This window comes from Pseudopodoces humilis, chromosome 14 (genome assembly GCF_049639895.1).
Source record: "Pseudopodoces humilis isolate 2021_Gansu_Grassland_sample_001 chromosome 14, ASM4963989v1, whole genome shotgun sequence".
Classification (NCBI taxonomy): Eukaryota; Metazoa; Chordata; class Aves; order Passeriformes; family Paridae; genus Pseudopodoces; species Pseudopodoces humilis.
In genome coordinates, this window is record NC_142213.1 from 9,474,734 (window position 1) to 9,497,128 (window position 22,395).

Below are 22,395 nucleotides of genomic sequence, written 5' to 3' on the forward strand. Positions count from 1 at the left end.
TCAAGCACACAAGAGATTTCAGGCTATATTTTCACTGTGACGCCATAGTTGTGCCATACCTTTTATCCATAGAGGCAAGGCCTGCATAATTTCTCATTCTCCGAGAGGGGAAGTTGACATATTAGTCACATGCCAGGATCGAAAAAGAATTACTTTTTAAAGAAAATTGTAGAGTTAAATAAACAGTTTCAGGTGTTGAATTATCCCAGAGAATTACACCAAGGTGACCTGTTAAAATTACATTCAGGTGGTATTTGTTTAAAGAACAAAGACTTGAACAAGCCTGGAAAAAATACAGATAATAGGTTGGAATACCCATAGTGCGTGGTGGAGATAGTGCTGAGATGTGGCCAGAGGTCTACTGGCAGCACACTGTGCTGCTATAAAGACAGTATCTCTTCAGACTGGCAGGAATTGCTGTGGGGGACTTACCTCCTACAGTGAGGAAATTCCTTGAACCTGGCTTAGTCATTTCCCAGCCTGTTGTGGCTGAAGGCTGTGAGGCTTTGGATGACTTTTCTCATTTGGCTTGAAGGGATGGTGACTAAAATGAAGAGCCTGAGGGACATGGTGATGGATGGAGAGACAGACAAACTCAGGGAAAAAGCTTCCCCTAAATGAGTATGGAGTGTACATATGGCAGAGTGTATATATGGGAGCTGTGGAACATGATGCAACAGTTCTCCCTCTCTTTACAGGATTGCTTGTGTAAAAGAATTTTCACTCTTATTCAACAAAATGTACTTTCCTTTTGATGTTTAAACATGCTTTACCTTTTAACATAGCTTGGTACTACCCCAAAATAACTGGCCCAAAGAGAGCAAAATGCTTCAATTCTCTTGCTTGACAGTGCAGTGAGGACTCCGAGGGACACAGCTGTTTTCTGTGCTGCCTTCGGTGCCGGGGGCTGTTGTGGGACCCTGGGGAGGAGGAGCGAGTGTCTGTGGGCTCCGGCAAGCCTTGTCCCGGTGCCGGCGCTCCGCGGAGCCGTGCGGGTGCGGTCCGGGTTCGGGTCCGGTCCGGGTCCGGGTGCGGTCCGGGTGCGGTCCTGGTTCGGGTGCGGACCGGCTCCGGGTTCGGGTGCGGGTGCGGGTGCGGGTGCGGTGCAGCCGCGCCGCCCGCAGGGGCCGCTCCGAGCCCGGACAGCGCGGAACGCACCCACAGCGAGGAACTTCAAAATAACTCCCGAAATGTTTGTCTGCGACAGCCCGTCTGCTGACTCTGGAAGGAAAATCAAACTGAAGCAATGCTGTGTCAACTGCAATAACTCTCCCTCGGTCTGCTTTAAAGACGTCCATTATTGTAAAGCTACTTTGTGGCTCTGCAGAGGCTCTTATCCCCTTGAACTCCAGGAATGGTTCTAGCTTACATCCACATTTCATAAATGTCCTCCTGAATTAGCCTGCTTTGGGATTGCTAGTGAGAATGTAGCTTATTCCAAATTTAGGAGAAAGTAAGGCTCACGAAATTTAGTTGTATTATTCCAAATTTTTGCAGAGACTCCTTTGGCCATTTCACACTGTGCCATGTGGTGTCCACAGCAGCCTAGCTCATGTCACAGTTATTCAGATCATACTCCATCAATATGATTCCTAAGAATTTTAGCATTGGCAAGCAATCTTATATGGAAGTACAATGCTGTGCAGTGCTACATAGAAAGGTATCTAAATGTGAGAATGGATGAAAGGCCTACAAATGGGGGGTTTAGAAGCCCCTTTGACAACATTAGAAACGACAGAAGAAGGATTCTCAGTGTAAGTCCTCCTTCTTTTAAGCTGCTGATGAATAAGATTGTGAGTGGCCTGGAAAAGTACATTTTCTTAATGGGAAAGAAAAGCATGAAAATGCTGGAATTTAATGATCCTTGCTGTGTCTTCTGCTAGTGAGAACCGACTCTCTCTTTTTTGAGGCCTGGGTTCAACAGTCAATGCACTGACCAGAGAGTAGAAGCAGAGCCCTTGTCTTTTGCATGCAGGACTTGCCTCTGGTAAAATTCTCTGACTTGGTTTACCGTATTCACTTATCTGGTACTGTCCTGAGGCAGTGAACTCTGCTGTGGGGGGGTTCCACTGAGTCAAATTCTGGGAGCTGGAAAGGAGAGTGGCAGGGATAGAATTGTTTAGGTGCAACCACAGTAGAAGTAATGTCTCCATGGCTGAAGTTAACTGTATGATGTGACAGTGGATGGGAGACCTGTGATGGAATTTCCCAATTCCTTGGCTAGTGGTGATTAGAAGCTTTGTGCAGTGGAGATGCTGGATCTGCATTATTGCCTGGCACCCAGCTGCAGAGTGTGAAGCTGCTTTCAGGCTTCAGCTCTTTTGGCAGCAGAAATGTGCTGTAAGAGGCATAGGCAAGGCAGAATATAGCTATGAAAGAGTCCAAGGTTGAAGCAGTGGTAAGAGACAGAAAATAAGCTCACTTGGATAGTTTAATATTGTGAATTCCTGTCTTTTAGAAAGTGGAGACCACCTCCACGTAATTCCAGAGATAGACCACCAAACTCCAGGCTAACCTAAATTAAAACAATTATCCTCTTACAATTTTAGTTTATTTTGGCAATGCTAACAAATTCTTAACAGCAATGCAAGTCAGTTATTTGAGAGTAATTCTGAGAAGTCCCGGAGGAAAGGACTGGGCAGTAAAAGAGAGCTGAAAGTTCAACTAATTCTGTTTTGTCACCCTCTGGCTCATTGTGCAGAGCATCTGCAGCAGGGTTTGCAAGGGAATGCAGACCTGTAGTGTCATGAGGTCTTTTATTCTTGTATCCCTCTTCCAGGCTGGCTTGCTGGCTGTCTGGAAGATTCTGAGCATGGGTATGGTGAATCTGGCTAAAGCTGAGCTTTAGAAGCCTCCTGGGAGTTTGTGGATTTGCAAAATGTGGTGAAAGAACGATCCAGTGATGACATAAGCAGTCAGTGTGGATACAGCCTTCCCAGTGTTAGTTAGGCTGACCAGCCTACAGGTGCTGGTGTGGCCTCTCCTGCAGCTATTACAGCTATGGAGAAAGTGTTTGAGCAATAAAACAAATGAACTACTGATTATCTTGGATTTCTTGGCTGTTATCTCTGGTAGTGCTACCAGGGAACAGCACCCATGCAGGCTGAACAGTTGTACTTTATCTCGCTGTGTTGTTCTTTGCTCAGACTGTAATATATTTTCTGGAGAAGGGAAAAGCTGGTGTTATGTGCTAAGCAGGTTTAGGTCAGTTAGCCTTCGGACAGTTGGACTAGATGATTGTCATAGGTCTCTTCAAACCAAATATTCTATTCTGTCGTCTATATTAGATAAAATATTCTAATATAGCCATGAGCTATTTCTTTGTGTGTGCATATGCATGTACGCATGCAGGCATATATTTAATATATAATTTAGAAAAAGCTATTATATATACTTCTTAAATTATATAAATTAATTTCATGGGCTTAATCCATTCACTACGGGGTCCAGGCCAGGAATTTATTTTCCCAGAAAACACCAGGAATAATATGTCTGATGAAGGATAGTCTCTGAAAAGGCAAGAAATCTTGATCTGAAGACATAGTTGTTGGCTTGGTTGTTGTTTTGAGAGTTTTTTTTTCCTGATTTTGTTTTTGTTCTTATTATAGTTTCCTACCTGGAAACACCTTAATACTTCTGATTGTTTTACATAATCAGTCTGAAACAAGTGCCTCCCCTTGTATGTACCAATCTGTGATTCCACAGAGCTCAGTGCCTGCGTGTTTGATGATTTCAGCTCTCTCAAAAGCAGAAGTACATTCATTCACTCAGTCTTTGCTGCTGAAAACATCCATGCCTAAGTTTGTAAATAGAAATAATTTGTCCAAAATGGACCCAAAGGTTCATTCCTCCTGATTTTAAGAACAGCACAGTAACAGTCAATTGCTTAAATTTATGGGTAACTGCTGCTATGTAAAATCAAGACAGAGTAGCACAAAGAAGATGTATTTTTAGCAAATACAAAGTTCTAGTGGGACACAAATTGTTGAGCATGATTCACAGTTCAGGCTTCTCTGTCTATTGAGTTTTTAAGCTGTGGCATTTCATTATAGCCTTGGCTGCTTTTTATGTATTGCTATGGAGCAGTTGCTAAATCATTGCCCTTTGCTCTACTGGACTGGAGCTGCCCTGCTGGGGGCCTGCAGCCCATCCTGCTCATGACTGGTAAGAGATTTCCTTCAGCTCAAGTTGCAAAAGTGTCTGAACTCTCTCCCTGTTGCAACAAGCTTTGGTGCAATGTGTGCAACTCTACCCTGACACCAAAATGTCCTAAGTGAACCCACCTTCAATTTAATAAAACTCTAGAAGCAGAACAAGTTCAATAAATGTGCTGGATTTTGCATGGCTTTGAGGTAAACACTTATGTTTTTTCCCTTTGTTTCTTCCTCTATAAAGAAGGTAGGTAAAAACTTTTGGTTCTGCTCTGAAAATGGCTTGGGAGAAATGTGTTGAGGGCAGGAAAGGCAAAGTTGACAAGGGCACAGTCTCAAAGTGCACAAGGGAGGTGAAAAAGAGTCTTAGGAAGGGTAGAGCTAGCTTGGTTCAGCCAAGGGTCTAGAGATCATCAAAAAAGTCCATAATGTTGGGACAGACCTAGAGTTAAACAGGGAAGCAAGTGAGTGCGATGGATTTGCATGGGACATGGCTGAGCTGCAGCGCTTCTTGGGTAAGGACTTTCCATCTCATGGTTGACTCATTAAAAACAGGAAAGAGAAAGGAAGTTTTAGGAGTGGCTCTAAATAGTGGAATTAGACCCAAAGACATTTTCAGGACACATTTTGTGACTCAGTGTTTCCAAGGTCAGATGTGAAAGGCTAATGGGAAGGTCAGTATACTCCCTCAGCTTGTCTGACACACGTAAGTGATAACCTGGCAAATGCTACACGTTATGAGCAGAAACAGATGTGTTTATAAATGACCTGTGTTAATCTTAAAGTTGTCAGCCTGAAACTGAACCCAAAGAAGCGTGTGCATCAGGTTAAGGATAGAAAATTTATTTCTGGTTTTCTGCCAGTGATTTAGTCATTGAAGAATGGGTTTACATAGGCAAGAACAAAAGGAGAAGCTGAGAAGAACTCCTTACACCCACCAGATGTGCAAAGTTTTGTAGGATTATGGTGCTATTACTACAGAATGTAAGATGGTAGATTTGTCAATGTTGCAAAACATGCATAAGTTGTAGACAAGAAGGAAACTATTTCAGTAATCAGTAATTCAGTAGAAATGCGATTTAGCAAGTTCAGAGCTGGAAGGCCCATTGCAAATGTTCTGCTATATCTTTGAAACCCCTTCCATATTAAATACAGATGCTAGAGTAGGCATGTTGGGACACTATTGATGTAAGAAGAAAAAATCTTCAGGGGATAGTTATTGAGGATTCTTAAAACAGAGCTTAAATTATTGTAGCACTCAAAAGGAATGCCTGGCAGTCATTAAAGCTAGAGAATATTTTCAGCACTAGTGCAGGAAGATGTTTATGATCAGGACAGATCATACATCCCTGAAATAGATCCTGCTATGAGGGTTGCCAGGTGTTTGTAAAAACAGCAATACACTAAAATTTTGCAATTAGAGCCACTTTGTTTTGTGCTTTATTTTGTTGGCTCTGGTGCAAGACTAATTGTGAAAGTGATTAATGATTTTTAATGAGAATGAGATATTTCTTTTGGCATAAGTAAAAATAGTGGTGGCTCATCCAGGTGAGGATTGTCTATAGTAATGGACAGCTTCTTAAGGTGGAGTTATATCTGGATGGATGCAATTAAAAGATGATTTGGCAAATGCAGCCATTTTAGAAGAAATATTTTCAGATTATCATAGTAAAAATCTCTGCTTAGAACAGGAAAGCACTGAGTGTAAACAAACATGAAGTTGTAGAGGACATGAGAAGAAACCAGTGGCTCAGGGGCTCATGTATTAGTTACTGGTCAGTCTGTGAATCATGGACTTAAAGTGAGAGATGATTTTAGAAGGAGCTAGGTTGACCCCTTGCCTGATGAAATCCACAGAGGATTTTGAAGTGTTTCACGTGCATGGAGCTGGATAAGATCCTTGGCCAGATGGTGTCTGATCTCATGGGCAGGATAAGGGTTTGCATCTCTGTTTCTGCAGCTTACATCCCATAGGATACATACACCCTCTCTTCCTGCCTGGGCTGTGGAGAGGTAGCCTGTGATAGAGTGTGGGTGACAGACAGGAGAGGAGCAGCCAGGGGACCAAATCACCTCTTTACTTAAATTGCTGCAGTTGCACCTTGGAACCAACAGAGAAAATAACCTGGGTTTCTAAATAAACCATCTATGTGCTTATATACTAGGGTAATATTTCTGCCTTTGATAGGTAATGCACTAAAACATGTTACTGAATTTATAATTTTAAGTGATACAAGGGAGCCTGGCCATGAGTAGTGTTGACAGTGTAATTTGATTTTATTGATATTGTTGGCACTTCATGCGTGGGACATTCTTTTCTGGTTTATTTTTTAATGAGAAACATTCTATCAGATGGTGAAAAGAACATTTTCTGTTGCCTAATGCATAAGCAAAAAGCTTAATTGAAAAACCCCCCAAATACTATAAAGAACAGAAAAATAAAACACGTTAAACAATACTTGACTTTTATGTATAACGCATTGTCTTCAAAAATCTGAGTCGTTTCCATCCATATAAACAAGTTATATAGTAGTAACAAAGTGCATGAAGCAAATTGCTAAATTCAACTAAGGTATTAAAATAAAAAGTACTTTAAAACAATACTTTAACACAGTTTTTTTGCCATGATTCTATCATGCATCAACACAAAGCAGATCCTGAGGCAACCTGTGCCTTTGACAGTCTTTCTGTATTATTATGTAAATAAATGGAAGTAATGATCAAACTCGTAAGAGGGTGAAAAACATCAAAACAAACCATCCATTTATAACAGAGTTGTATTTATAAAAAATAAAAATCAAAGTGCACTGCTGGTACATCTCATTTGAGCCTATCTGGTATGTGAATAACAGAGGGGCATGATCCAGTCTCCAAAGGTTCCAAGGCTTTGTTTAAGCACCAAGGGAATAAAGAATGATGGCTGTTCTGTTCATAGCACTACTATGACTAGCATGACAAGGGAAAAATTGTACCAGAATATATACGTAAACATCTTTTGTATACTGAGGAGGCAAACACTCTTAAATTATCTGATGTGTACAGTACTGGTACTTAGTGTTTTGGTGCCAGTACCAGACTGGTCCAGTAATTAGCATTCAGATCTATATCTAATTACAGATAAGGCATATAACAAAAAAGTAAATATTTGGTTATTGATATCTCATATGGTTCAGCAACCCAACCAGTCAGAGCTTATCTTGCCAATTTTAACAATCTTCAAACTCTTATCTTCCATTTGTAGATAGTACTGATCTTTGAAAAAGTAGGTATATCCTGTTAAAATAAATAAATAAACATGCTCAGATTATGGACCACATAATCCTTGATAGAAGATTTTTTGTATGTGATTTCATGAAGCTTAATTAACTGAATGACTCATTTCTGAAAATATTCATATGTATTTGTATTATAAAAAAGATATATTTTAAAACTACATTAAAATTCCCATCCTGTAGAAAAGAGCTCTTGTTAAATGAAGTCTTACTAAGGTTATTACTTTGTGAGCCAGAATTTTCTGGGATGAAATGTTTGCTGGAAAAATAGATGTTGAAAATGTGACTGAGTCAAGACTCATGTGACACCAGTGTTGCTTTCAGACTTTAGTGCATATTTGTGCAAAATTTAAGGCCCCTTAAAACCATGGGCCAGGATCTCATCTGGAGTGCATAGGAAATTAAGAAAAATTGCAACATAAAACCCATTCATGCCTGTAATCAGGAAGATTATCATACTTGAGTTGTGGTTGTGCTAGGGCAGGATGGTGCTGAAATGGTGCTGGGACTGTGTGCTGGTGTGGAGGAACCTGGGGAGTATCAAGGAGCTGGGAAATGTCCAAGCCACAAGAACTGGCTCGGTCATGCATCCTGGTAGGACATCCTGTGCATCAGGCATTGGGTGGCTCCTTTGGCTCATGAACCACAAGAAGTTAAAGTCTCCAATGAGTTTTGGAACAAACAAATAAGAGAGTTTGTTAGTGACTTAAATCAGAATTACAGCTTACCACTGTCCCCAAAGCCCAGGACAGCATCGAGGTTATCTGGAACACCATTCCAAGAGTCAGCAATGAATTTAGGGGATGCAAGCTCCATTTTCTTCTTTTCTTCATTGTACCTGAAGGAAATTATATTTCTACATTACAAATCTGCATTTAATGTTAAATTATAATATAATTTTTTTGGGGTGTCCTCAGAAAATGTTACTATATAAAACAAACAGAAATATAATAATTGAGATTGTAACATGGTTTCTATTTCATTATAATTATTGCTGATTCCTTTAAAACCCTGTGAAATTTTACATATTTCCTTCAAAAATGCAATGCTGAATTGAAAATATGCTTTCTAAGGAAAGTTCTTTCCAGCAATGTAATTTGATGGGAATTGGTGCTGAGCAGGAGTCATGGAGGTGTCCTGAGCACAGCAACATAGTTTGAACCAGGCTTCAAGTACAGCATGTGAGGCCTCAACGACCCTTCAGGTGCTCAAGCACCTCTTCAGGAGCAGGAGACTTCAGAGAGGTTGTCTATGACAGTACTGGAGGGAGAAAATCATTTATGTTCCCAATTTCTATTTGTCCACGTCTGTAGGTATCTCAGGTTACTTTTCTCTCATTGCTCTTCAGAACTACTTGGATTATATCCAAAATTACACCAGTACTGACAAGCAGTAGGTTGGTCAAAATCAATTTAAATGATTAATTTAAATTCCTTACTGTTTTGTTTGTTTTTTTTTTCTGGGCTATTTAAAGAAATTCTAATACCTTGCTGGATAGCTTTAAAACTTCAGCTGTGGAATCTGAGCCAGCTCCTTTTCCTCTCCCTCACAAAACTTTGTTATACTCAACAGTCTTGTTATAATAACACTAAAATAGCTTGTGCCTGGAATGAAGGAAAGAGAAGGCTTCCAAAAAATCCATTTAAAGTAAGTGTGATAATGACACAGGAAGGACTATGGTATGTAACTATTTTGATTCCATTGACAGAGCCCTTGTATAAAATGTAACAGACACATACTTAAGGGTTATAGCGTCTGTTTAACTGAGATGCATTTTTTTCTGAAATATTTTTCAACTGCTTGCTTTCTTTATACAGATAGAAATCACTTAATCCTATTTTGTTTCCTTAACAATAAATTATGCATTCTGCAGTGACTGCACTTGATAAGGTACTTTGATAGAAATATTGTCTGTGATTGGAGTGATGAATTACTTGGAGGCCCTGCAGTACAGTTAATCAAAACAATAGTTGGTACAGAGGAGACCAGCAGCTTTTTAATTCATAGTCTGTAAGTTTAATAGGAGTCTGAAATGTTGCAAATGGCTGTATGAGAATTTTGTAAGTGTTTAAATGGTCTCTGCAATACTACATTAAAGAATGAATAACATTCTTTAAGTTTTTAGTTCTGTTCTCTTTTTTTCTTTAGATAATGGAGAAGATTACTGTCCTTAAAGTAATTGGAAATTATGATCAAGTGGCAATTGTATTGAAAGAGTATTTTATTTACTTACTGGAATCCACAGCCATTTGGATAAAATAAAGAAAGTCATTCCATTTAATCATAACATGAAATTATTGTTCACATAAAATGGACTCAATTATACTGAGACCTCCTTTGATATCTTATATAGAACATCTCTCAGAATGAACCTTTAAAGGCTGGAGAATCTTTGGATTGCTGGTGGTTATTTCTGGTGGTTAACTTTCCTCTAAATTGTCAGTTATTGTGTGGGTCCACTTTCAGTCTGTTGTGTAACATCTGCATTCCTAAGTACTGTTCCTGGAACAGTCCTCTGACAGTGACTGCAGGATTCAGGGCCTCTGTTTTGTTCTGATGCCATTCTGATAGCCCAGAGGTAACTCAAAAAGTTCCTCCTCTGCTTTTTAAGATGGTCTTTTGTGCCAGATCTTCCTGGCAATTATGGTAATGAAATTCTATTAAATACAACTATACAATTAGTAGACTTATCAGGTGTAATGCAAGGTATTTATTTCTACCACAGTAATAGCCTTGAGACATTTTAAGGACATTCTTTCTTAATCTAGGACGATAAGATAAGAGTATGGTAGCAGGTCACCTGAGTTTCACTGGAAACATGAGAGCATTGAGACACTGTCAAAATTAATTGAAGCTAAGACTTTTCTCAAAGTACTTACAGATACACATGTGGTTTGTTCAGGTTTCCTCAGTGCCAACTATATTAGTAGAGCAAAGGTGTAAGTGATGGTAGATCAGCTGCTGAAAGGATTTACAGTCATCCCCAGCATGTTTTGGTAGTCACAGTGCTGTTTCCTTTAAATCCAGTGCCTCTAAACCTGATGGCTTAGTGAAAGAATTTCTTAGGGAATCTGGTCAGTCTTTGGATTCAAGGGATTGGAACTCAGTGTATTTTTAAGGAATTCCTTGCAGAGTTTTCTCCCAGCATTTCTGAGCTGACTGTAAGGACATCTTGCCCCTCATAAGATCCAGGGAGTGATGTGGGGCAGTTGCTGGGACATGGGGGCATAGGGATGATTTGCTAGTGGTGGGCAGCCTGACAGACACTCCGAGATACTCGCTTCCATTGCTGTTTTTGAGGCTGTTTTTTTCTCAAACACATGCCAGTTTCCTGTTGCTGTACTGAAGCACTTTCCTGCTGTCAGCACTGTTCTGGCAGCCCTTGTTCTGTATTCCCACAGGATGTGCCCCGTGTTTGGTCCCTGCCTCCTGCAGCTCAGGGTGCATTCAGCCCCAGAGACAGCTTGGCTGACAGTCCTACCACCCCTCAATGCATCTTACTTCCAGTATCTGTCTCCAGCAAAAATGTATGTCCTCTTGTTCCTGCCCCAGTTAAAAGCTGCATCGACACGCTGCACATCGGGGGGCAGTCCCAGGCTGCTGAGTTTCTTTGGATAGCCCCGGTCCAAGTTGCTGGCTGAATAAACCCAGTACTCGTTTCCTAAGTAGGGGAGAAAAAAAAGCAAACAAAACCAGTTTATTAATCCCAAACAAAAGTGTATTTCTTCTTTTTTGCTTTGCCATGTCATTTTTTATTGTGCTAGCTGTACCACTAGTCTTTCTAGTATTTTACCGTCTGTGATTACAATCCAAGTGGACTGTGATTAACAGTGCTTTTGCTACTGAAGTGCTCCTTGCCTCAGGAAAAGACAACCTCTCTTTTCTCTTGCTTCCTCCCTTCTTAGCTGATGCACCTTTGAGGCAGACACTGCCTTGGTACATTGGGGTTATATGCTAAAACAGGTAGTTTATACAGGAAATTTTTTGTGTGATGAAAATTGTCTGAAACCAGGCAGGGCACCTGATGTTCAAATGCAGCAGCTCATATTCACCCTTTATTTGTTTTGTTGAGTGATTTTATTGGGTGATTAACAGGAAGTTTTTGCTCAGAAAAAACTGTTGTCCTTTGTCACACAACATTATCTAATATCTTTCCAGGTATGTACTAGTGGACTATGTAGTAGTGTTCTGTGTTCTTTACATGGAATTATAGTGTGCTTAGTAAATAGCCTGACTGGATTCTCTGAAAGCCATGGAAAGATTTATTCATGAAAGGACATTTCTTTGATTCTGTGTTAGTGGGAAAGTAAGTAAGTAAGTAGGTATTAAAGTGAGAAAAGTGTAAAGTGTAGCATTTGAGATTCTTGGAAGTTAGTGATTCACTATTCAGGAGCAAAGGGTGGGACTAACTACTAAGTATTTTATGACAGTTGTGTTATTTTCAAACCAATCTTTGTTTTTTGATAGTTCTTATTTATATTTTTTTTAAAGCAGGCTAGCTATGTTTTCCTGGAGTTTATAAAGAAGAGAGGTTTAGATATGATAGGATTATATATAATATATGCAATATTTGAAGTGTTTTGGTTTGCCTGATTTCTTTTAGTTTTTTTTCCCCCCATCCATGTAAACTAAAGCAAATGGCCTCTGAGCCATGTGGAATAGATTATCATTGCTTTTTTCTTTCCTGTACAGAAAACGTACAGCAGCTTTTGCCATATGGTTTTTATATGTCTGGAGTTGTTTAGTCATGTTTTTAGTAGATACTGGAGCCTAGGTTTTGCTGGCTCAGTTCTTCATGTTGAAAACAGTCTCACAGCTCTGCTCACAGTGCTCATTTGGCTACTACAGCTGAACCATATGTGACAGACAGAGCAGAGCTTCCTGTCCTCCTCCTCTCCTGTGGAGGCAGCTTGCACGGCCGCCTGTAACCTCTGCCTGATGAGCCACCGAGGAAGATGCTTGGAAGCCAAAGTGGAAGTCAGTCTTTGGCAAAAGAGAAGGAGACATGGAGAGGCATGAGGAGAAAAAATAAAATGTAGTCTTCTCAAGAAACATGTGCTGAGATAATAGCTTAAAATGGAGGGAAACAAGAAAAACAGAGCAGTGACTGAGGAAAGAACTCCTGCTGTTATTGTTGGTTTGCATTTTAAATAATGATTCTTGTTTGGTTTTGCTTATTGTTGAATGTCTCTTTCTAGGTGCTTACAGTTCTCCTTTTGTTGTACTGGGGGCTGAATGCTGTTTTGAATCTTTCAGATACAGCCTTTGTCCTTAAACCCTCAGAGTGGGAAGAGGGAGCTCTGTCACCCTACCTGCTGGCCCTTAGACACGTATTCCTGTCCCAGGTATACCTCAGAGGAAAGTGAGCTTGAATGCAACATTATGCAAATGGCTACTTACATTTGAAACTTAAAACCCATACCTGTAAAAAAAAAAAAATAAATATAGCCTTTAAAACCAATACCTGAGAAAAATACAGCCTTCTCGTCCTGAGGGGCCTCATAGACAGCATCAATTTTCTCTGGCAGATCAGGCCAGAATGTAGCAACAAGAAGAGGACCTGTGGGTTTTCCTCGGGGGTTTATAGTCCTCCACATGAATCTGAGCAGAACAGAAAATTGTACAAGATTTACAATGAACTAATTCAGCAGCACATCTGTTTCTCATCACTTCTGGCACCGGCGGCATGAGCATGCACACACACACACACACACACACATGCGCACACATGAGCTAGCAGCAGCACGCACTTGTAACTCTCGTCTTCACTGACTGAAAAGCAAACTCATTTATTGAGGAGCTGCACCATAAGCTGCATGCTGGACTGCAGGTGAAATTCCTGCGCTGATTGCTTCCTGTTGCTTTTTTGCATCGGGGCAAAATTTATCCTATGCTTTGAGTATACAAATAAAATGCTTTGAGCATAAAAATAAACTCATTTACACAGCATTTAAACTGTTAGAGCCCTCCTGCTGCTGTGTATGGAGCAGATGGATGAGCATTTGACAAAAGCAGAGTTTTGTATTCCATGAACTGCTCTTGCAATTACTATTGTAGTGACTAAAAGTTCAAATTTAATAGCTGTATGTCATAGTGCTTGGAAGTGAGTTTGGCTGTAAAAGAAACTGCTAGCACTAAAAACGTTCATTAGAGAAATGCAAAGGGTAATTTATTGGCTATTTTATATATAAGTAGGATGATCATTTGATTTAAGCTTTAAAAAGCTCTAATTATCTTTAAATGGCAGAGCTTTGTGCTGAGGGCTTTTGGTATTAAAAAAGGCACTGCTATTTCATCCTCCGTAGAATGAAGAACTTTTTTCCCAACAGAACAAAAGTTTTGACATGGTCATAAACTGAAAAATCAGCAGGCTGGTGGAATTGCTCTTGCACCAAGCTATAAGTGTTAAATTCTGAGGTCAAACTGCTTTTACCATTAATATGTTTCTGAAGCTCAAGGTGCTATTGGCATTTTATTTTTTGCAGAGTATAAGTTGTCATTACCCATTCCTGCCTAGAATAATTATACCTTTGAGAACCTGGGATCTTATACAGCATTTTTTTTTGGCCCATAATTTGGAGGAGCAGTCCTAAATTAATTTTAAAAATTGCTGTATTTTTATCAATAATGAAGATAGTAATATGTTATCCTATCCTTGTTTTGCATACACAGATGTATTTTTCAACATGTACAAAAATATCTCTTAGCATGATTCATAATTTTCATTTACTAAAAAGAGGCAAATAAGCCATCTGGCTAATTACTCCTCTTGAAAGTGTTAAAACACATATGACACGCTGTAATAAGTAATACTGTTAGATTCATGCATCTCTTTTTAGACAGAAAAGCAGATTCAATATGATATGGAACAGAAATTCATACAGAAAATCTTTATAACACTGCATTCATAAAAGTAGTTCATTTAAAAATCCAAGTTACAGAATTCTCAGTCAAGTTTGGACCTGATTTATGGCTGAATCAGCTCCAGTAATTGCTATCTGCATGAATTTCAAACTTTCCAGGGCCAACGGAGACTTAACACCAGGTTTTTAATAAACCACACATTTCAAGGGACTTGTTAAATTGGTGAAGTTTTCTTCTGGAAAGGGAAACTCTGTCAAAGCTGAATTTTATTTTGTTTTTGAATTGGGTAGAAGATATTTCTATTTCTACACAACTTACTGAGGAAATGGTGAAATTAATTATTTGGCTTTCTCATTTAAGTTTGAACACAATAAAATATTTTAACTCATCCATATTAAATCTTTATATTACATTTATAGACAGATTTAATAATTTAGTTACAGAAGGTATTTTACATCATATTTTAACATAATCTATATTTGCAATGATGATGATGATGATGATGATTATTTTTTTTATATGTAGTTATTGAAAGTGGGTCTTTTTTAGTGTCCTGATAAAATTCAAAGTGTGAACTTTGTTGACTCTCAGAATAAACCCATTTCTGGAAATGCTGTTCTTGGGCATTCTGTGCCCAACAGAAAAGCTCAACTATTCTCTATGGCTAACAGCACCTTCAGTAATTCCCCTTTCCTGGTAATTTCCTTTCCTTGATTTGAGGCAGGGAGGGAAAATAATTTTTTTTTTGAAAGAATTAATCATATCTGACCTCCTTTTTGCTATTTACTCTCTTTGTCATGTGACAGTTGGATTCTATGGTAATTTTCATGAATCATAAAAGTCACACGACACATGATAGACAGTTGTTTCTTGAATTCCAGAAGTGAGTCACAATGCTGTTTGCCTGATAGTTGGAAAGCTGCAAGACTGACAGGCAAAGCCATTCCAGAGCCAAACAATTCAACAGTTGTCTGCTTTTGCTGCGTGCTGGATAAAGGCTGAGCCAGTCTGAGCAGATTGTTTTGGTATTTGCATAGTTCTTAGACCAACTCTATCTAGATGCAAAATACTTTTGTTTTGTTGGGATTATATGGAATATTGGATCACTCTGCTGGTTTAGGAGTGGATTTTACATTGTTCCTTTGTGTGACTACCGGTTTGCAAGAGCAGAAGCAAGGTGGAGGTCTGGCTGAAAACCAAGGGCCACGAGTGAGCAGAGGAGGAGCAATAGCTGGGTATGGTGTGGAACTTGGTAGGGGTTTCACTGCTGTGAGAATGTTTTACCCTTGAGGGCGCTAAGCTCAGGTGAATACTTCAGCACTCTGATGAATAAATTAGCAAAAGTGGGCACTGCTTTTGGCAAACTTGGCATGGGGTCGTGGGGCTAGCCCTGCGAGGCTTTGTGTGAGGCTGATATGTCAGTACTATGGGGACATTTGGTGGCCAAGGAAAGAATGTTGCTTGCCAGTAAGGATCACTGGAATCTTAGCCTGCTGCTGACAGGGCCAAGAGAAAAAATACAAAAGGTATCAGAGTGATCCCCACAGAGCAGATCAAAGCAGCTTACAAGCAGAAGGTTTAAATTCCATTTCTGCATTGCTAAAACACAAAGCCTGTGGTAAAGATTAAGTCCAACTTCAAACCTAAAGCACCATTGTTCTGGGTATCATATAGATCGGATCTAGAAGGAAATACATGGAATCATTGTATTTGTCCTTAAAAATCAACTAACAAACAATGTTTTTTTGTTACTAAAAGCTGATTAGTAGAGTCAAACCATGCAGCATAGTAATAAATGCTTCATATATCATACATTATATTCATATATCTAGCTGAAAGTTTGAATCTGGAGAAGATGGCTGGACTCAGGTAAATCACCAGGAAATACAAATAATTTTTAAATTGCTATTTTGCAAGGGGAACTTGTTTGTTAGTTCCTGTTTCCTTGTAAATTTCAAGTGACAACTGGCAAGGAGCAATGAACAGGTGGGTTGCAATACTTCCTTAGCTTGAGATACTTGTATATGTTTTTATGTGATAGGAGACAGTGTTTGATTTTGGCACACTCATTGAATGTGTGTGGACCCAGATCTTCAGAGGAGTTGGGAGAATGTTCAGGGTAGCTAGGATAAATGATTCCAAATTTGGTATTGATTTATGACAGGGAAGAAGGGAGCTTTAGTGTCTCTCACAATGGTGCTGCCAAGCCCCATACTCCTTAGGAGATGCTCTTCATTGCTGAGCAGCTGGGTAGTACAGTCCTTGGCAAAGGCAGTGGGAGCCACAGCTGAGCAGACACCTCATTTTATAAGGAATGTCTCTGCTTTTGCATCAAAAATGCCTTTGGTGCCTTCTGTCTTGGAGGCTTTGCACATGTGTAACCTATCCAAATCACCAGTGTCCTTGTGTTATTACAGCAGCCATGAATCACAAAATGCTGTTATTTAATGACTTTGGACTCAGCCTGAATTAAACAATTTCCATTTCTCTTAGGAGTTGATTAGGACACTTTCCCATCTCTGAACATACAAAACAAAGGGTGGATGTTGTGCCTGATAAAAAATTTCTAAATTTTGATTAATAGGTCTCACAGATTCCTTCACTTGAGGCTGTCTTGGTAAGCAATTTGTCTCACTTACCTATCTTTGAAGAAAAACGTTTCTCCTCTAATTTGTGCAACTCCATCAAATACAATGTCATGCTTGCAGAGCTCTGGAGTGACAGGTCCAAGGGTTGGCCCTGGTCCTGGCCCTGGCCCTGGTCCGACATCAGGTGACACCTCTGTGATGGTGAACAGAGATATTCTGTTAGACTGGAATGAAGGGCTGCACAGGTTGCAGGAGAGCAAGAGCTGCCATGGTTTCTGAAAGGATAATCATTTGGAGTGAGTTCTTGAAGGAGGAAAAACTGATAATACAATCTCTTCAGAAGAAGAAAACCTTGACTTCCACTCCTGCCTTAATCCTCTGTGTGCCTCATTCTAGACACAGTGCCTGTGTGTGTCTGTCTGGGCTGAGCTGCCTCTTTAAGCTGAGAGATAATTAGGAGTGACTATACTGCGTTCAGAAGTGAACATTACAATTTTTATTTTGCTGGCTTCTAAAAAGAAGATAAAGATTTCAAAGTCCTTCCATGACAGAATTATGTGCAGCTCTGCTGAGAAAGACGTCAAAGTGAATTTCTCTTTTTTAAAGAAGTGCCAATATTTGGCAAGTTATAAAGATGCATTTTGAGCCATTTGTATGATCTTTCTTCCCTCACCAAGAGTCAAAATGTACTTTTCAGAACATGCATTTTGCCATCTGGTTTATTTTATTTGGTATTATTATTTGGCTGCTGCTAGTCGTGAGGCATTTGCCTCTTTTTCTCAGACACTGGGTTAATTTATTGTATGAGAAAAGGAGTGTAGCTGATTTGTGATGATAAAGTGAGAAAAGAAGGTTTTTTTGAATACTTGTTTTACATAGAAAGCAGTTTGTAAAGGGTTATATCAGTTAAAAAGAGGAAGAAAGATAGTTTCACCTTGCATCTTGAAGCATGCTTTAAAGCAACTGGGTTAAGTTCTGAACTCTTCAAACTCTTCTGAACTCTATCAAAGATACACAGTATGGGCTCAGAAAACTCACTTAATCTTGACCATGTCTCAATTCCCATTCTTAATTAAAGCAGCTAAGAACAAGGAATAATGAAGATTCAAATCAGATTTTTGTCTCATGTGATGATATTTTTGGCATATTCTTATTAAAATTTCTGAGGTGTGGAATACTGTAGAATATAGTCACAGTTAAAAAGATCTCAGTAGAAAAGTGAAAAGCACAGAAAGAGAAATGGAATATGCTTAATATGCTTAATTGACCATAGTATACTGGTGCTTCTGCAAGGTAGAAAATGTATACATGAAAGGAATCTTAATCATGATACTACTTACACATTTTACTATCTGTGGAGAAAATAAAAATTGTTAAAGATGTAGCTACATAAAAATACTTAAATACACTTTTTCTCTAGGAAACTGCCTAATACATTTATACTGAGGTTTCAGCTCCCACACACTTTCTACAAATGTTATCGTGTTGGTACAGCTTGAATTGTGGGAAGGCAATGTGACTTGTTTCCAAGCTGGGACACAGGAAACAACAACTTTCCTCTCTTGCAGAGGGTCACAGTCTGGGAAGCTCAGAGTGTTGCAGAAAGTAACATCCAAACCCACCCACATCAGGTATTTCAAGCTAGAGACAAACATGGCATTTCATTGTCCTAGTAAAGGCACTGGAAATTTTAATCTAAAATTTTGTCTATGGGGTGTTTTGATGCTCCTTTTCATTCAGTAAATTTAATGACCTGTCATCCTTAAGTTGTGATGTTTGATTGAAGTAGGAGGCCTGGTAATATGAAGAAAGCAGGGGGAAAGGAGCAGAGGATGCTTCTGGCATTGGTGGGAATGTGCTGTTTGTGATTTACTGCAAATTCTGAGTCCCAGATTTGAACCTGTGCTGCCTGATTTTTCTGATGAGTTCTGCTGATAGAGGAGGACTTTACCATAAAGCTCCTGGATCCCTTTAATGTCATCCTGAGAAAGTCGAAAGTTCTTGGTGTAGGTGTAGATAGGGGCCATGAGAGCTCCCGGGTCCTCAGAGTGTTCTAATCCCATAGCATGGCCAAATTCATGGGCAGCAACCAAGAAGAGACTGTACCCTGCATAACACAGTAAGACAGTGTTAGCTGCCTGCATTTAAATGGAATTGTACCACATAGGTTATTCACAGTAGGTAATACTGAGTAGTATTTACAGCCTCCATGGTGAACATCACACTAATAATAATAATAATAATAATAATAATAATAATAATAATAAACAATGACATTTCACTGCAGACATCCTAAAATCTTCCTTTGTAGGTGATCTTTGCTGCTGTCTACCACATAAGCCACTCTCAGCACAGTCTTAATACTTGCATGAAAAAAGGAAGCATAGCAAATAGAATTTGGACATCCCTTTTAGGTACAGAATAATTGAACTTGCAATCTAGATATCAAATCTTTTCACCATGAAATGGCTTGTAAGTGATAAACAGGTCTGTAAATATGTGTCACTGAGAACAGGCTCTGATTCTTAACCAAATATTGTTAGGTTAGAAATGACCTTTTATAATAGGATGATGTTTTATCAATTATGCCCTAAGAGCCTCTGAAATCTGGCAAGTTTCTTTCTTCCTAGAATAACACCCCAAATCTAGCATTTATTTTTAAATATGTAAAAAGCCTTTTGCCCATGTTAAAATATGGCAAATATTAACCAAAGTAATTTTAAATAACGATATTCACCACATAAACTTTATACTCTGATTCACTTTTTAAACATGTTTTTCATCCATTGCAATATCAGTCACAAATGTATTAATTTTTTACATTTAGTGTTTGTTCCTAATTTGTATCTGTGTTTAATTTATTCTGTACTAGTGAAATACTGTAGTACTTGTTGCTTTTAGCCTTGGCAGGAAAAGCTGATGGGGAGAAAACCATCTATTCATTTATGAATTTATTTCATGGCTTTGTGTTTTGGAAGGATCCTGCATCACCATAGGTTTAGAAAATCTGAATATTTCATACGAGCTCTCTAGCTGTAGTCTCATGCTTCAGTATAGGGATTTTGCTCAGATTTCAGGCTGGGGAGAAGCGCTGTAACCACCAGCAGTGATGTGTGTGAAATCATTGCACACGTGATGCCAGTGGTGTGGGCACTGCTCAGTCAGCCCTGTGTTACCCTGAGAGGAGGTGTTACCTTGGTCTGGACAAAAGCCCCACTTGCGGTCATCGTCGTAGCTGCTGGTGGAGGCACACCAGAGCTTGCCATCGTTGCGTCCTGCACTTGTGCACGACTCATATTTGTTCCCAAGGAAGATGAAGGGGAATACACAAGGAGCTCCCTCGGAATTCCCACCAACTGTTGACATGGCTGTGGAAAATGACAGGAAAACACAGTGAGAAGGGGATCCCTTTTGCATCTTCTTAGCTACACTAAGAGCAGAAAGGAAGCAGAAATACTGCAGTCTTTCTAGGAATATGAAGAGTAAGATTAAAAGTAATATTTGAAAATTGTCTGACAGAATAAAAAAGGATAAAGTCTACATATTTCCACTGCAATGGACTTGCCAATAGTTTTGGTGAGGGTGAGAAGGAGCCCTGGACTCATGTTCACAGCTCTGGGAAAGCAGCAGTTTAACAGTGCTTTGTGAAAGGTGATTGCCCAGCAAGTAACTTTTAATGCTCATTCCTGGTGTTATTTTAAAGTGTTTTAAAGTGTTTAGGTGGAAGGTAGGGTTAGTGTCAGAAAGGTTAAAGAGCTGTAGAACATCCACCTGGCTGGTGGGTGTCCCACTGAAGAATAAGCTTTATATATCCTGACAACAGGGTACAGTTCAAAAGCACGTGATTTTAAACATTTTCTAAAGAAAAAAATATATTAAATGGGGATAACATTTTTCTAACCAGTATTTTTTGCAAAATCTTGAGAAATTTTCCCCTGTGTTCTCATCTATGTAGTATATGGCAATAATATATGAGAAATAACATTTGTATGTGCAGGTACAAGTATTTCTAGGGGGAAGAGAATGTAACTGCATTTAAAATAAGTGTTAAAAGTAGGTATCATGAACAGAATATGAAACAAACATAAAACTCATTTAAATTCATTTACACTGCTACCTGGCAATTATAGTTCCTTTCAGATTATGGTCTGTCTTCTGGGAAGGTACATGTCAGCAATACAGAGACAAAGCTGGTTGTGTCCCTAATTATTTATTAGTATTTACTTCTCATTCATTATTATTTATTAATAGCCTTTTATGCTGAAAAAACCCCCAGCTTAAACTAAGCATATTTCTTAGCTCCAATGATAGTAACTGGAACCTAGGTTACCTAGTTCCTGGTTACCTAGGATTTGAATACCTTGATTCTAGATATACTGGGTTTTTTTGGCTGTTGAATGATCCTTTATAATTTTCTCTTCCTAACCTTGTAGCAAATTATAATGAATTTGATCCTTTCTTTTTTTTTTTTTTACATCTGTAATGTAAAATGGACGGGTTACACCTGGTTATCAAAAGTAATAGAAAGCCGAATACTACTACATCAAAGCAAATGGTTAGGCCACTTTCAAGAGACCCACAAAATCTAAAAGCAAGATGCATGTAGGTTTGAATGTAGCTTCCCTTGGCTCTGTTAAAAGCCAGAGATTTTAGAACTGCCATGGTTCACTTCATCTCTATGCTTATGGCTCTAGTGTCACAAAATGAACACCTAAAAATGAACACCTGCAAGCTATTCAACACTATAAATTAATTTTTGTTCCTTTATGTAGTAAAACTCAAGTTGGACAGTATAAAAAAGTGTGAAGAAAGCTGAAATTTCTTTTTGTGGCTAAACCATTTCACTTAATTCTTTTGAAAAGATCTATTAACACAAGCTTAAAGTACTAAACAGGATTTCTTTTTACAAGTGTACATGGTAAGTATTAAGCTAAAATATTATTCATACTTTCTTCTGTCTAATGAGACTTCCCTTCCAGGGCCATTAACAAATTGTAATCTGCTTGTAATTATTGTGGTGGCCATGCATTTGTAGGTTCAAATGCCATTTGTGTATTCCTGACAAACCTGTGCTGTGACACACCAACAGATTGCTCCTGTTCCAGTTACATCATTGGCCACCTCTTTGAAATTGTCTCCACTCATCAACTTTTGTGTGCTCTGGTGAAAGTGTGCCAAAGGAGACTTGTTAAAACAATGACCAATTAGACTGTGTTATGCAAGCAACATTCCTCGTACCGGTCTCTGGACAGAATCCATATTTCTTATCTCTGTCGTAGTCTTCAGTGGTTCCGCACCATCGGTATCCGTCTGTCCTGCCTTCGGTTGTGCACTGGTCATAGGACTGGCCTTGGAATTTGAAGGGAAATTTGCATGGCTGCCCATCACCATTGCCACCCATTGTAAAAAGTGCTGTAGGAAAAGGAGAGAGTAGTCAATACACAAAGCTCAGTATTACAGAATCACACAGAATCACAGTGGATCAATGAGGAATCACAGTGTGCCCGTGGGAACATGCCC

At 39.1% G+C, this 22,395-nt stretch overlaps 1 protein-coding gene across 1 annotated transcript in view; it reads right to left on the reverse strand.

Moving 5' to 3' along the window:
* Positions 1 to 6,462: 6,462 nt before the first annotated feature.
* The window catches only part of MMP2 (matrix metallopeptidase 2), a 28,979-nt gene continuing 13,046 nt past the window's right edge, over positions 6,463 to 22,395 (reverse strand). The window contains exons 6-13 of the mRNA XM_005526354.3: positions 22,114 to 22,287; positions 20,070 to 20,243; positions 18,827 to 18,982; positions 16,927 to 17,068; positions 12,888 to 13,024; positions 10,925 to 11,084; positions 8,152 to 8,261; positions 6,463 to 7,424 (exon numbers count right to left, since the gene is read on the reverse strand). Of these exons, the coding sequence (XP_005526411.1) occupies positions 7,321 to 7,424; positions 8,152 to 8,261; positions 10,925 to 11,084; positions 12,888 to 13,024; positions 16,927 to 17,068; positions 18,827 to 18,982; positions 20,070 to 20,243; positions 22,114 to 22,287 (1,157 nt within the window). The 3' untranslated portion in view covers positions 6,463 to 7,320. The remainder of the gene's footprint in view (positions 7,425 to 8,151; positions 8,262 to 10,924; positions 11,085 to 12,887; positions 13,025 to 16,926; positions 17,069 to 18,826; positions 18,983 to 20,069; positions 20,244 to 22,113; positions 22,288 to 22,395) is intronic.